The sequence below is a fragment of the Oncorhynchus mykiss genome, chromosome 11 (genome assembly GCF_013265735.2).
Source record: "Oncorhynchus mykiss isolate Arlee chromosome 11, USDA_OmykA_1.1, whole genome shotgun sequence".
Lineage (NCBI taxonomy): Eukaryota > Metazoa > Chordata > Actinopteri > Salmoniformes > Salmonidae > Oncorhynchus > Oncorhynchus mykiss.
The window spans coordinates 83,308,163-83,323,520 of record NC_048575.1 but is presented as its reverse complement, the minus strand read 5'-3'; the positions used below and the strand labels follow the sequence as shown (position 1 = coordinate 83,323,520).

General features: G+C 43.5%; 1 protein-coding gene across 3 annotated transcripts in view; it reads right to left on the bottom strand.

The window, feature by feature from the left end:
- pias2 (protein inhibitor of activated STAT, 2) overlaps positions 1-14,452 on the bottom strand; it is a 33,112-nt gene extending 18,660 nt beyond the window's left edge. The window contains exons 1-10 of one of the 3 annotated variants that reach the window (XM_036936543.1): positions 14,123-14,441; positions 11,285-11,372; positions 8,460-8,979; positions 7,173-7,260; positions 7,018-7,068; positions 6,800-6,890; positions 6,494-6,628; positions 5,728-5,833; positions 5,464-5,537; positions 5,149-5,309 (exon numbers count right to left, since the gene is read on the bottom strand). In XM_036936543.1, the coding sequence (XP_036792438.1) occupies positions 5,149-5,309; positions 5,464-5,537; positions 5,728-5,833; positions 6,494-6,628; positions 6,800-6,890; positions 7,018-7,068; positions 7,173-7,260; positions 8,460-8,976 (1,223 nt within the window). In that variant the 5' untranslated portion in view covers positions 8,977-8,979; positions 11,285-11,372; positions 14,123-14,441. Of the gene's footprint in view, positions 1-5,148; positions 5,310-5,463; positions 5,538-5,727; positions 5,834-6,493; positions 6,629-6,799; positions 6,891-7,017; positions 7,069-7,172; positions 7,261-8,459; positions 8,980-11,284; positions 11,373-14,122 lie in introns of all 3 variants that reach the window. The other 2 variants (XM_036936540.1, XM_036936542.1) reach the window with 2 other exon arrangements.
- Positions 14,453-15,358: the final 906 nt, after the last annotated feature.

Below are 15,358 nucleotides of genomic sequence, written 5' to 3'. Positions count from 1 at the left end.
TAAATAAAACGGTTTCTTATTTGACTAATAAATTATAACAGAGGTACCAACACCCATCGATGACGAGGCTCTCATAGGAAGCATTCTCACAGACAGGACATATCCAGGTGTTATTATCATCGTTGTCATTATCATTATTATCGTGATCATTATTGTCATCATAATGAGTGTCATTATAATCTTATCATCATCGTCGTCTGCAATATTATCGTCATTATTATCATCATCGTCGTCATTATTATCGTCACTAATCCTTGTCATTATTATTATCATCATCGTCGTCATTATTATCGTCACTAATCCTTGTCATTATTATCATCATCATCGTCGTCGTCAATATTATCGTCATTATTATCATCATCGTCGTCATTATTATTATCATCATCATCGTCGTCATTATTATCGTCACTAATCATTATTATTATCATTATTATTATTATTGTCATTATCATTATTATCATCATCATTAAGGGTTCAGCAGTGAAACCCTATTGCATTTTCTGCCATCGATTATGATTAACCTTCTGCTGAAAAAAAAAAGAGCAAATTTCCATGAGATGGAAAGGCCTAGGAAGTTGTAACCTTGCATTATGGTAAAAAAAAAAACAAGGGCCACACCCTCTCATCCAATACCATGCACTATCGGCAACATGGTGGAGCATTAACAACCGATTAACAATGCAAACTTGGAAAGGTCACGCGGCCCCTCACCCCGTGGGCCTACAGTCCTGAAACTCAGTACGTAGGTCCCTCTCCTGACAAGGAACACATTTGGAAAGGTCACGCGCGGCCCCTCACCCCGTGGGCCTACAGTCCTGAAACTCAGTACGTAGGTCCCTCTCCTGACAAGGAACACATTTGCCTCAAGGACCCATAAAGTCCACCGTGGACTTTATTTAGTTAAAAACACTTTTAAAACACTACTCCCTCTGGCACAAAATGACCCATCTGTACAAAACGAGATATGTGGCATCTATGGACCAACCTCTCACAAATTGTGTTTTTGCAGGATAGCATCTCAAACAACATGGCCGCTACTGACCTTTCGTGCGGGCGTGGTCTGGCACATAAATGCATACAACTCCGACACGGATATTTTGTATTCTACCAAAACTTTGGTACATATGTTTCAAACATTGTCAAGACTCAACACACGCAAGCAGATTCATATTAACCACACGGTGGCGCTATAACGGGCACTTGGCCATAACTCTTGATCTGTTTGACTCAAAAGTGATGAGTCGAGCTAACCTGTAAAATATGTTTCAGTTTGTCCACATGGTGGCACTGTTGGACAGGAAAAAAAATAATTAATGCAAGTTCATTGGCTCATAGCGACAATATTGTTTAAGCAAGAGTGATGCAAATGTGGTGACCATCGGTCCAGCAGTTCTGTTGAAGAATACATAGTAAACAACATTAAAAATGGTCCAAAAACATTATATATATATATATATATATATATATATATATATAAAAATAACATGCAACAAAGATTTTACTGAGTTACAGTTAATATGAGGAAATCAGTCAATTTAATTAAATTCATTAGGCCCTGATCTATGGATTTCACATGACTGGGAATACAGGTATGCATCAGTTGGTCACAGAGACCTTAAAAGAAAGGGCGTGGATCTGAAAACCAGTCCGTATCTGGTGCGACCACCATCATGCAGCGCGACACATCTCCTTCACATCGAGTTGATCAGGCTGTTGATTGGTAGTCTGTGGAATGTTGTCCCACTCCTCTTCAACGGATGTGTGAAGTTACTAGATATTGGGCGGGAACTGGAACACGTTGTCGTATACGTTGATCCAGAGCATCCCAAACGTGCTCAATGGGTGACATGTCTGGTGAGTATACAGGCCATGTAAGAACTGGGACATTTTCAGCTTCCAGGAATTGTGGACAGATCCTTGCAACATGGGGCCGTGCATTATCATGCTGAACATGAGGTGATGGAGGTGGATGAATGGCACGACGATGGGCCTCAGGATCTAATCACGGCATCTCTGTGCATTCAAATTGCCATCGATAAAATGCAATTGTGTTCGTTGTCCATAGCTTATGCCTGCCCATACCATAACCCCACCACCATGGGGCACGCTGTTCACAACGTTGACATCAGCAAACTGCTCGCCCACATGATGCCATACACATGGTCTGTGGTTGTGACATACTGCCAACCGTCTGCCACCATCCCAGTACAGTTCAAACCAGGATTCATCCTTGAAGAGCAGACTTCTCCAGCGAGGCCAGTGGCCATCGAAGGTGAGCATTTGCCCACTGAAGTTGGTTACAACGCCAAACTTCAGTCAGGTCAAGATGAGGTGAGGACAACAAGCACGCAGATGAGCTTCCCAGAGACCGTTTCTGACAGTTCGTGCAGAAATTCTTCAGTTGTGCAAACCCACAGTTTCATCAGCAGTCTGGGTGGCTGGTCTCAGATGATCCAGCAGGTGAAGAAGCCGGATTTGGCGTGGTTACATGTGGTTTGCGGTTGTGTGGCTGGATGAACGTCCTGCCAAATTATCTAAAACGACGTTGGAGGCAGCTGATGGTAGATAAATTAACATCCCATTCTCTAGCAACAGCTCTGGTGGACATTCCTGCAGTCAGCATGACAATTGCACGATCCCTCAACTTGAGACATCTGTGACATTGTGCTGTGATAAAACTGCCCATTTTAGAGTGATCTTTTATTGTCCCCAGCACAAGGTGCAGCTGTGTAATGATCATGCTGTTTAATCAGTTTCTTGATATGTTACACCTGTCAGGTGGATGGATTATCTTGGCAAAGGAGACATGCTCACTAACAGGGATGTAAACAAATCTGTGCACAAAATTTGGAAGAAATAAGCTTTTTGTGCATTTGAAACATTTCTGGGATCTTTTATTTCCACTCATGACACCAACACTTTACATTAGGGATGCACGATATATCGGTAAACATATCGGAATCGGACGATATTAGCTAAACATGCCAACGTCGGCATCGGCCCGATGTCTAGTTTAACGGCGATGGGCAAAACCGATGTCAAAGCTGACGTGACCTTACGTAGGTACATGACGTAATGACGCCAAGTAAAATGTAGCTCTACACCTGCAACACAGCATTCCTAACCTGGTCCACAATGTCTGCTGTGTGGATGGAGCAGTCAACAAGTTCAGCAGTCATTTGAAAAGAGTAAGAACATTTCAGCGAGACACCTCAAATGCAAAATCCATTAAAGCGAAGATAATGGAATTCATTGCCCTTGACAATCAACTGTTCTCTGTCGTGGATGATGTTGGCTTTCGATGACTGGTCGAGCACCGGGTACACGCTACCAAGTGCTCTATTTTTCAGATGTTGCCCTACAGGAGTTACACGGTAATAGCGTCACTGCGTCACCCGGACGACGCTGGGCCAATTGTGCGCCGCCCTGTGGGCCTCCCAATCACGGCCGGATGTGATACAGCCTGGAATCGAACCAGGGACTGTAGCGACGCCTCTTGAGATACAGTGACCTCTGCGTCCATGTGTGTGTGTTAACTATTTAACTGAACTAGAAAGCGTAAAAGGCTGCTAAAATGTTTAATATCGGATATCGATATCGGTGCATCACTACTTTACATGCTGTGTTTCTATTTTTGTTCAGTGTTTTATAGAACGGTACCAACCCGTCGATGATGAGGCTCTCGAAGGGGGCCTTCTTGTCACAGACAGTACAGACCCAGGTATTATTATTGAGAGGGGTACCAACCCGTCGATGATGAGGCTCTCGAAGGGGGCCTTCTTGTCACAGACAGTACAGACCCAGGTATTATTATTGAGAGGGGTACCAACCCGTCGATGATGAGGCTCTCGTAGGGGGCCTTCTTGTCACAGACAGGACAGACCCAGGTATTATTATAGAGAGGGGTACCAACCCGTCGATAATGAGGCTCTCGAAGGGGGCCTTCTTGTCACAGACAGGACAGACCCAGGTATTATTATAGAGAGGGGTACCAACCCATCGATGATGAGGCTCTCGTAGGGGGCCTTCTTGTCACAGACAGGACAGACCCAGGTATTATTATAAAGAGGGGTACCAACCCGTCGATAATGAGGCTCTCGTAGGGGGCCAAACAGGACAGACCCAGGTATTATTATAGAGAGGGGTACCAACCCGTCGATGATGAGGCTCTCGTAGGGGGCCTTCTTGTCACAGACAGGACAGACCCAGGTATTATTATAGAGAGGGGTACCAACCCGTCGATATTGAGGCTCTCGTAGGGGGCCTTCTTGTCACAGACAGGACAGACCCAGGTATTATTATAGAGAGGGGTACCAACCCGTCGATGATGAGGCTCTCGTAGGGGGCCTTCTTGTCACAGACAGGACAGACCCAGGTATTATTATAGAGAGGGGTACCAACCCGTCGATGATGAGGCTCTCGTAGGGGGCCTTCTTGTCACAGACAGGACAGACCCAGGTATTATTATAGAGAGGGGTACCAACCCGTCGATAATGAGGCTCTCGTAGGGGGCCTTCTTGTCACAGACAGGACAGACCCAGGTATTATTATAGAGAGGGGTACCAACCCGTCGATGATGAGGCTCTCGTAGGGGGCCTTCTTGTCACAGACAGGACAGACCCAGGTATTATTATAGAGAGGGGTACCAACCCGTCGATAATGAGGCTCTCGTAGGGGGCCTTCTTGTCACAGACAGGACAGACCCAGGTATTATTATAGAGAGGGGTACCAACCCGTCGATGATGAGGCTCTCGTAGGGGGCCTTCTTGTCACAGACAGGACAGACCCAGGTATTATTATAGAGAGGGGTACCAACCCGTCGATAATGAGGCTCTCGTAGGGGGCCTTCTTGTCACAGACAGGACAGACCCAGGTATTATTATAGAGAGGGGTACCAACCCGTCGATGATGAGGCTCTCGTAGGGGGCCTTCTTGTCACAGACAGGACAGACCCAGGTATTATTATAGAGAGGGGTACCAACCCGTCGATGATGAGGCTCTCGTAGGGGGCCTTCTTGTCACAGACAGGACAGACCCAGGTATTATTATAAAGAGGGGTACCAACCCGTCGATGATGAGGCTCTCGTAGGGGGCCTTCATGTCACAGACAGGACAGACCCAGGTATTATTATAGAGAGGGGTACCAACCCGTCGATGATGAGGCTCTCGTAGGGGGCCTTCTTGTCACAGACAGGACAGACCCAGGTGGGCTTCTTCTCATTCATTTGCAGGTAGAGGGCTGCGTCAAAACACTGCAGGTGGGAACAGGTGACAGCTCGACACGGCACAGTCAGACGCATTTTACCCAGCTACAGAGAGAGAGAGAGATGGAAAAAGAGAGACGAATTGGCCAATTTCACCACACTTTACATATTTGTAACACATATTATTGTCTGTCTGTAAAAGTTGTACCAGACTGATTTGTATAAAACATAGTTTTTTCCCCCAGCATGTTATACTCACGGGGCACATGAGCGACACCCTCAGGCTGGTTGTGGCAATCTCACTATCAGGGTCTGCTGTCAGCTTCTCTTTTACTGCAAGAGGACAGAGAAGATTTGAAGGACATTACAGGTTTAACACAAACATGGGATTCAGTGGGAATCAATTGCAATGAGCCTGTTCTCTAATTTATGTTCATGTGTGAGCGAGTGAGATAGTGTGAGTATATACGAGTGTGTGTGTGTGTGTGTGTGTGTGTGTTTGTGTGGGGGGGGGTGTGCTTACTCAGCGCTCTGGAGTGGTCTGGGTTTCTAATGCCCTTCATCCTGAGCCTCTGCAGCAGTAGAGGCGAGGTGACCTGTCTCACCAGGTACACCGACATGGAGTACGTCTGGAACAACAGTCAGAGAAATAGAATGATCTGTCCGCTTCAAACAACACAGGGAGAATGTCAGGAACGACACGCGGAGAACGTCAGGAACAACTCACGGAGAACGTCAGGAACAACTCACGGAGAACGTCAGGAACAACTCACGGAGAACGTCAGGAACAACACACGGAGAACGTCAGGAACAACACACGGAGAACGTCAGGAACGACACACGGAGAACGTCAGGAACGACACACGGAGAACGTCAGGAACGACACACGGAGAACGTCAGGAACGACAAGCGGAGAACGTCAGGAAAGACACACGGAGAACGTCAAGAACGACACGCGGAGAACGTCAGGAACGACACGCGGAGAACGTCAGGAACGACACGCGGAGAACGTCAGGAACGACACGCGGAGAACGTCAGGAACAACACGCGGAGAACGTCAGGAACGACACGCGGAGAACGTTAGGAACGACACGCGGAGAACGTCAGGAAAGACACGCGGAGAATGTCAGGAAAGACACGCGGAGAATGTCAGGAACGACACATCAGCTTGAAAGGCCTAATGAAGTCTATGATGCAAAAAGGATCTTTACAATTGCCACTACTATAAATTAAGTTCACAATACAATAGTGAAAAATACATTGATCCTCAATGTTAGTGCTTACAATACCTTTCCAATTTCGGCTGCCCACGTTACAGAGATCTGATTGGGTACGGCAGAGGACAATCTGACCAATGAGGTGATATTTAGAGGTCTTCCCGGTCTCTTCTGTTCCACTCCATTTTTAGGGGGCGGGGCATAACCCTGAAAAACAACATGTGTGTTATCAACTTTACCATCACGTTATATTAGAAATAGTCTCACTTTAGTATGAGCTGATCTAGGATCTGTTTTGCCTTTTAGATCATAATGAATAAAGGTAACGTAAACAGCTGGGACCTGATCCTAGACCAGCTGAAAAAAACAGTAACGTACCGGCAAGGGGAAGAGCTTCCCATTCACTTTAATACAGAGACTGTTGGGGTAGTTGTCTTCTTGGGGACAACTTGTTTCTGACAGACAAAACCTACAAGAAAAAAAATAATCAGAAAAACTACATTTGAGAAGCAATAAACAAGATGTTTTGAAGGTAAATCTCCTCTGGGGGCTCCTCCAGATGCCTGGAATTATGACCACATTCTATCCATCCTCACCTCAGTTGTATCTGAACCATGTAGTCCCTTCTCCCACCTGGTAGGAAGTCCCTTTAAAGAAAGAACAAGAACACATGCAATTAGAAACAGAACTATTGTGGAACGTGTCAGGAGTAGAAGGGAAAAAGGTGCTGTGAGAGCAGAGCAGCCCATACCTTGAAATGCACACCTCTCTGACTTGTTGAGGCGTCAAGGCGAAGATGAAGTATTTCTCTTGGTGGTATCTCTGAACAGTGCTGGTTCCTAGTAGAATAAGGACGTCAGATTAGGACATGATGGAAAAACAAACGAAAAAAAAAACATTCAGACACTTCAATGCAGTCTGTGGTCAGTAATGTCAACATTGCCTACCAGAGAGATAGGCCGTAATGTCAACATTGCCAGAGATAGGCCATACTGTCAACATTACCAGAGAGATAGGCCGTAATGACAACATTACCTACCAGAGAGATAGGCCGTAATGACAACATTACCAGAGAGATAGGCAGCATGTCAACATTACCTACCAGAGAGATAGGCCGTAATGACAACATTACCTACCAGAGAGATAGGCCGTACTGTCAACATTACCAGAGAGATAGGCCGTAATGACAACATTACCAGAGAGGTAGGCAGCATGTCTACATTACCAGAGAGATAGGCAGCGTGTCAACATTACCTACCAGAGATAGGCCGTAATGTCAACATTACCAGAGAGATAGGCAGCATGTCAACATTACCAGAGAGATAGGCAGAGCTACTATATCATCAACCATAATTTTCGATCTTTGCGAATTTGAGAAATGTCTCAAATTAGTGCCTACAGGCTGGTTTAAGGCTCTGAAGTGGAAAGGACAACAAGACAAATGGACATCAGTTTATGACCAGAATTAACAAACATTCAGGCACTTAATCACAAGACTCCTTCATCAGTAATGTCATGTCTGACCAGAAATATGATGGAACGTCCACCTAGATTACGAGAGAGAGAGAGAGAGATAGGCAGAGCTTAAGCTTGCCCTATACACCCATCCAAACCATTCAGAACTACAGGTTGTTGTTTTATTACCTATTTCATTATTTAATTATTGAACCTTTATTTAACTAGGCAAGTCAGTTAACAACAAATTCTTATTTACAATGACCGGTCTACCCGAGCCACACCCGGACGACACTGGGCCAATTGTGTGCCGCCCAATGGGACTCCCAGTCACGACCGGATGTGATACAGCCTGGATTCGAACCAGGGACTGTAGTGACGCCTCTTGTACTGAGATGCAGATGCCTTAGACCGCTGCGCCACTCGTGTTTCTGGACAACAAGAATAATTTTGTGACAAGCAAGAAATCTCAATGAGCCCTCCCTGGTTAAATAAAGGGAAAATAAATAAATCAGTAATCATTCATTTCATCAATGTAAAGCCTGCCCAGTAATATGGTAGAGGTCCAACTAGATAGATTTACCAGAGAGACACTGACCCAGGCTGGAGGGCTTAACGAGGATGTCCAAAACGTCGTAGAATGGCAGAGACTTCATTTGGACGTCTGGGTGGACTGGAGGGATGAGAGGGGCGGGCTGCTGGAGGTTCATCCTCAGCTCCTTATTGGTCTCCTTGTGGAGCAGCAGCGAATCACCAGAGAGGAGCAGCGAATCGGACGCCAGGTCAAAGTCCCGGGAGACACTGGCGCCGTCAGGGGACAGGTCACTGAGGTCAGAGGTTACCACGGTAACATCACCGCCTTCCGCTGCCGTGGAGAACGCAGACTTAATTGCAGCCAAGTCGGTGAGACAAGTGTCTATCGTCCTGGGATAGCGGCGTCGATAAAGTTCCTTGATTTTGATCTGGACGGCTGGACTGCAGGAGGAGTTCTTCAGGAGGTGCAAGACCCTCAGAAGGAGCTCATGCTTGGGACCACTCTTGTTACGCCCAGCGAAGCCCAGTAACACTTGTAGCTCTGACACTCTGAAACTTGACACCATGCTCTGGAAAGACAAGGGGAGACGTCAGAACACAGACAGGCTACCGTGTCATTGTTAATGTAATGCATCAATTAAGACATTGATAAAAAAAACATGATTAGGAATGATTAGGCTAATCATTTTTGCCACTTGAGGAAAATTCAAGTTTTTATGCCATGTTTTCTGTAGTTCAGTTGATTAGCCTCATTTTGAAGTTGTAAAAAGTGTAAAAGTATGTAACTAGGATTCAGCTGTCAGAGAGAATATACAGTGCCTTGCGAAAGTATTCGGCCCCCTTGAACTTTGCGACCTTTTGCCACATTTCAGGCGTCAAACATAAAGATTTAAAACTGTATTTTTTTGTGAAGAATCAACAACAAGTGGGACACAATCATGAAGTGGAACGACATTTATTGGATATTTCAAACTTTTTTTACAAATCAAAAACTGAAAAATTGGGCGTGCAAAATTATTCAGCCCCTTTACTTTCAGTGCAGCAAACTCTCTCCAGAAGTTCAGTGAGGATCTCTGAATGATCCAATGTTGACCTAAATGACTAATGATGATAAATACAATCCACCTGTGTGTAATCAAGTCTCCGTATAAATGCACCTGCACTGTGATAGTCTCAGAGGTCCGTTAAAAGCGCAGAGAGCATCATGAAGACAAGGAACACACCAGGCAGGTCCGAGATACTGTTGTGAAGAAGTTTAAAGCCGGATTTGGATACAAAAAGATTTCCCAAGCTTTAAACATCCCAAGGAGCACTGTGCAAGCGATAATATTTAAATGGAAGGAGTATCAGACCACTGCAAATCTACCAAGACCTGGTCGTCCCTCTAAACTTTCAGCTCATACAAGGAGAAGACTGATCAGAGATGCAGCCAAGAGGCCCATGATCACTCTGGATGAACTGCAGAGATCTACAGCTGAGGTGGGAGACTCTGTCCATAGGACAACAATCAGTCGTATATTGCACAAATCTGGCCTTTATGGAAGAGTGGCAAGAAGAAAGCCATTTCTTAAAGATATCCATAAAAAGTGTTGTTTAAAGTTTGCCACAAGCCACCTGGGAGACACACCAAACATGTGGAAGAAGGTGCTCTGGTCAGATGAAACCAAAATTGAACTTTTTGGCAACAATGCAAAACGTTATGTTTGGCGTAAAAGCAACACAGCTGAACACACCATCCCCACTGTCAAACATGGTGGTGGCAGCATCATGGTTTGGGCCTGCTTTTCTTCAGCAGGGACAGGGAAGATGGTTAAAATTGATGGGAAGATGGATGGAGCCAAATACAGGACCATTCTGGAAGAAAACCTGATGGAGTCTGCAAAAGACCTGAGACTGGGACAGAGATTTGTCTTCCAACAAGACAATGATCCAAAACATAAAGCAAAATCTACAATGGAATGGTTCAAAAATAAACATATCCAGGTGTTAGAATGGCCAAGTCAAAGTCCAGACCTGAATCCAATCGAGAATCTGTGGAAAGAACTGAAAACTGCTGTTCACAAATGCTCTCCATCCAACCTCACTGAGCTCGAGCTGTTTTGCAAGGAGGAATGGGAAAAAATGTCAGTCTCTCGATGTGCAAAACTGATAGAGACATACCCCAAGCGACTTACAGCTGTAATCGCAGCAAAAGGTGGCGCTACAAAGTATTAACTTAAGGGGGCTGAATAATTTTGCACGCCCAATTTTTCAGTTTTTGATTTGTTAAAAAAGTTTGAAATATCCAATAAATGTTGTTCCACTTCATGATTGTGTCCCACTTGTTGTTGATTCTTCACAAAAAAAATACAGTTTTATATCTTTATGTTTGAAGCCTGAAATGTGGCAAAAGGTCGCAAAGTTCAAGGGGGCCGAATACTTTCGCAAGGCACTGTATAGGCTGTACATTCTGATATCCTAACAAAACAATGACTTGTTATCCTTACATGGCACAGCCAGGTTAGCAATATTGGCTTTAAAAGCAAAAACACTAAACATGTCAATGGCGAGGTGAAACTACCCAGAATAGAGCTATTCCAACACAATTATTATTACACATAACAACCCCCAATAACAGGACTCCCCCCTTCACATAACAACCCCCCAGAACTGGAACCCCCCCACACATAACAACCCCCCCAGAACAGGACCCCCCCCACATAACTACCCCCCAGAACAGGACCCCCTTCACATAACAACCCCCCCAGAACAGGACCCCCCCCCACATAACAACCCCCCCCCCCCCCCCCCCTTCACATAACAACCCCCCAGAACAGGACCCCTCCTTCATATAACAACCCCCCAGAACAGGAAAGTAAGAAAAGCCCAACTGACCCTTCATTATATGGTCCATGCTTGATCGCTCCTACGTGTGTATTTCCTTGTTTCTTACAAATCCTTATTATATGTGACCGTTAAGCATCTAAAATGTTGAATGAGAATAAATGCCAGAACCGTTAGATCAGATTAAACATGGGAAGAGCATGGCATTGGCAAGGCTGACAAACGATGGATGAAGAGGAGTGAGGATGAGCTTGACTTTTTAAAAGGAAAAAAAAAAAACACAACATCAGCTAGTTGGTTAGGTAGGTAAAGGAAAACGGTGGGACTGCAGAATCATGCTCATGGTAAGAATTTGTTAAGCTATAAAATAACGCTGTACACGAATAGGTATTGTTATTGGGGGCATTCAGTTGACAATTTAAATAGCAACAGAAAACTTATCAAAATATCCAGAATTCCTGCAAATGATGAACTATGAGCATGGTTCCATACGTGAACATAATACCGTCCCATATTCTCTTCCAGTTTTCCATACTTCAGCAGCTTTTAAAAACACAGCCTTTCATGAATATGAAAATGATATATTCTGAATCAGCGGGGAGAGGGAGAAGAAGAACAGAATTCTGTGTGTATTTTTTCCCTCCAGAATAGATCGTGTTCAGTCATGGCACACTTTGTTTATGGGCTGTTAAAGATTGAAAAGCAGAAGAAGAACAGAATTCTGTGTGTATTTTTTCCCTCCAGAATAGATCGTGTTCAGTCATGGCACACTTTGTTTATGGGCTGTTAAAGATTGAAAAGCAGAAGAAGAACAGAATTCTGTGTGTATTTTTTCCCTCCAGAATAGATCGTGTTCAGTCATGGCAACGCTTTGTTTATGGGCTGTTAAAGATTGAAAACCAGAAGAAGAAAACAAATAAACAACAAAGCAGTGGTTTGTTTTCCATCCTTCCGATCCAGAATAGATCATGGTCATGGCACGCTTTGTTTAAACCGGTTCAAATGTCATCAATATCGTAATCTACACAATCGGCAAAAGTAATTGTCTATCATGAGAACCATAAACAATAACTAGTAATGCTGCATCCTCTAAGAGAGGTTACAATATCATCTTTCTGGTAAAAAAAAAAAAAAAATAGCTATAAATTGCTGAGGTATAGTCACTTCTGAGGACACAAGCTCAAGTACACAGTATAAATATGATAAAAAAATACAAACATTTTAAAACATTTAATATGATGTATTTCCTATTCAACTAAACTGTACGAATAAGGCTTGAAATGACATATGCTTTCTAATCATAGTTTAATGAAATTATAAAAAGACTAACTATAAGACGTCACCTTCCTTATAACTGTAAAATACATATTTGTTGGTGTAGTTTTAGAGAACATTTGCATATTTTGAAAAGGCCTCTCTTGATCAAAATGTCTGGCCCCATCACTGTGAAGGTCTCACAGAGCTCGGCTTCCTGAGCTTGTTAGGAACTCGCCTTTCCTCTCGAATTAATCGTGTCCATCTATGATGAACAGAAAGTGTTGTTTTTTTTGTTTAAAGTCCATTTGTTATTTTAGATTAATGGCTATAAATTGATCTCGGAATGTGCTACAATGTTGAACCCACTGTCTCCTGCTGAGCTACAACGCAAGAATTGCAGGCATGTGCTTTGTCAGTGGCTGTGACCTAGGGCTCAGCCAGGAGGTTGACGGACATTCGGTAGAACGAATGAAATGGTAGGAGGGCCATCCCAGCTTCAAGTGGTGTCAGGTTAAACATCCTGGTCACATATACTACTATCGCTCAATGCAAGCCATTTCAAACAACGGTGTCCACAGATCGATTTATAAGCAAAAACTTTGGTCGGACCCAAGCAGGACCAGTAAAACAGGGGACTTTACATCTAAGAATATTATTAATTAAAATATATTGAAGATTGAAAGTTGTGTGGGGGGGGGGGGGGGTCAACAAAAAAAAGCAGTTAACTTTTCTCTATCCTCCCGATTCAGAATATATAATTGTTTTGATATCAGATGTTAAATCGATGAGAAACTTTACAGAATGTTGGCCCAGTTTCACCTGGTTCCATCTTCTCCCACTACCCAGACTGGACTTCCGGTCGCTACCATAATTGGTGGTGAGAAAACGTTCTATATAGACGGATGTTTCAGCTTTATAACCCCTGTAACTTGTCTGGGTTACCCCTTCTGTTTGTGGTTTAATAGCTATTGACGATAGAAAGCCGAATACCCAATAAAATAAAATCATTTTGCCTCGGTCTCATCTCAAGTCGATGGCAGATGGCTAACTATCATTTGACTGATCTCTTACATTAGAGTTAGTTGTAGTACTGTTTTATAGCGGTCCGGTCTAAATAACCTTATTTAGAAAGTCATTCCTGAAAATAACTCTTTTTTTTATAACAGTTAAGAGCAGTCCAGCTAGCTATCAACACTGAAAACAACAATAGTCTCCATCTACCTTGATAGATAGTCATGTTAGCATAGCCTATTTTAATGTAAATAGACTAGCTATCCACTGTAGTCAACTAACAGTATTTACCTTCAACAGGTAACGTGCATTTTATTAGATAAAGTATATTAACGTGAAGCTATATTACAAAACGATTTCGCATTGCTAAGTCAATGCCTACACCTGGCTAATTGTTGTTAGCTAGCTAGCGGCATGCTAATGTCGAGAGCAGCACCAGTTTGTTAACTAAGTAAAACAGACATGCACCATTCCACAGTTAGCGAAGTAATTTTTCCCTATATGAAGCGGATGTTTAATTAAATGCCTTATCCGAAAACGTAAATTGCTTAAATAAAATGATTAGCCGTAGTATCGCTTTCTACCTAGCAGTGTTTATGTTGTTGTTTTTTTTTAGCCTACCCGTAGCTCCTCAAATTCCGCCATTTTTCTTGTCAGGATCATTGACCTCCCCGTCACGTGACATGTGTGTCTGGCTGCGGAATGTGTCTTGGGGGACGTTGATTGTCGCAAGAAACGCCCACAGGAAAGCACCCTTTCATGGATGTCAAGCTTAGACTAGTAGAGCAAGAAGAGCCAGTCCAGTCACTACTGCCGCGTTCAAAACATCTGGGCATACGCTTCCCAGCCGAAACAGTTATTGCGTATATTATCACGACATTTTGTTTAGTTTTTGTTCGTTTTGGACTTCCGCTACTTTTTTTTTCGGCTGTTCGGGTACAATACATTATTTTTCTCGAAGCAAGCCGAAGTCGGTAGCCGAAGTTTTACGCCTATTGGTCAACAATAGGGTTTCGTCATTTAATGACAGACAATTTAAGACGTAATACGTTATTTTTTCAAATTAAAACAAAACTACTGAATTAGTCGTTAATTTCGTCATTCTCTCTGGTACATTTTATAAACGCCAAAAAACAAATATTTGAAATCTGTCCCCAAATGCAGTATATTTTTACTTGAAATCCAATATTTAATCAAATCTCTAGAATTAGTAAATTAACAAAAAAAAACAAATGTATTTCTTACAACTCTATCATACCTTTGTACAACTGTAAACCCTGGCCTTTATTTATTTTAGGTACTTTAACTTTTGAATGTAAATTCTTGTGAGTTCCAGTTCTCTGCTGCCAGTGACTGGAACGAATTGCAAAAATCACTGAAGCTGGATACTCATATCTCCCTCACTAACTTTAAGCACCAGCTGTCAGAGCAGCTTACCGATTGCTGCACCTTTATACAGCCCATCTGTAAATAGCCCACCCAACTACCTCATCCCCATATTGTTATTTATTTTTTGCTCTTTGCACCCCAGTATTTGAGGGCCCTCGGAGTGTGAGGGCCCTCAGAGTGTGGTGTCAGGAAAATAACCTCACACTCAACGTCAACAAAACTAAGGAGATGATTGTGGACTTCAGGAAACAGCAGAGGGAACACCCCCCTATCCACATCGATGGAACAGTAGTGGAGAGGGTAGCAAGTTTTAAGTTCCTCGGCATACACATCACAGACAAACTGAATTGGTCCACTCACACAGACAGCATCGTGAAGAAGGCGCAGCAGCGCCTCTTCAACCTCAGGAGGCTGAAGAAATTCGGCTTGTCACCAAAAGCACTCACAAACTTCTACAGATGCACAATC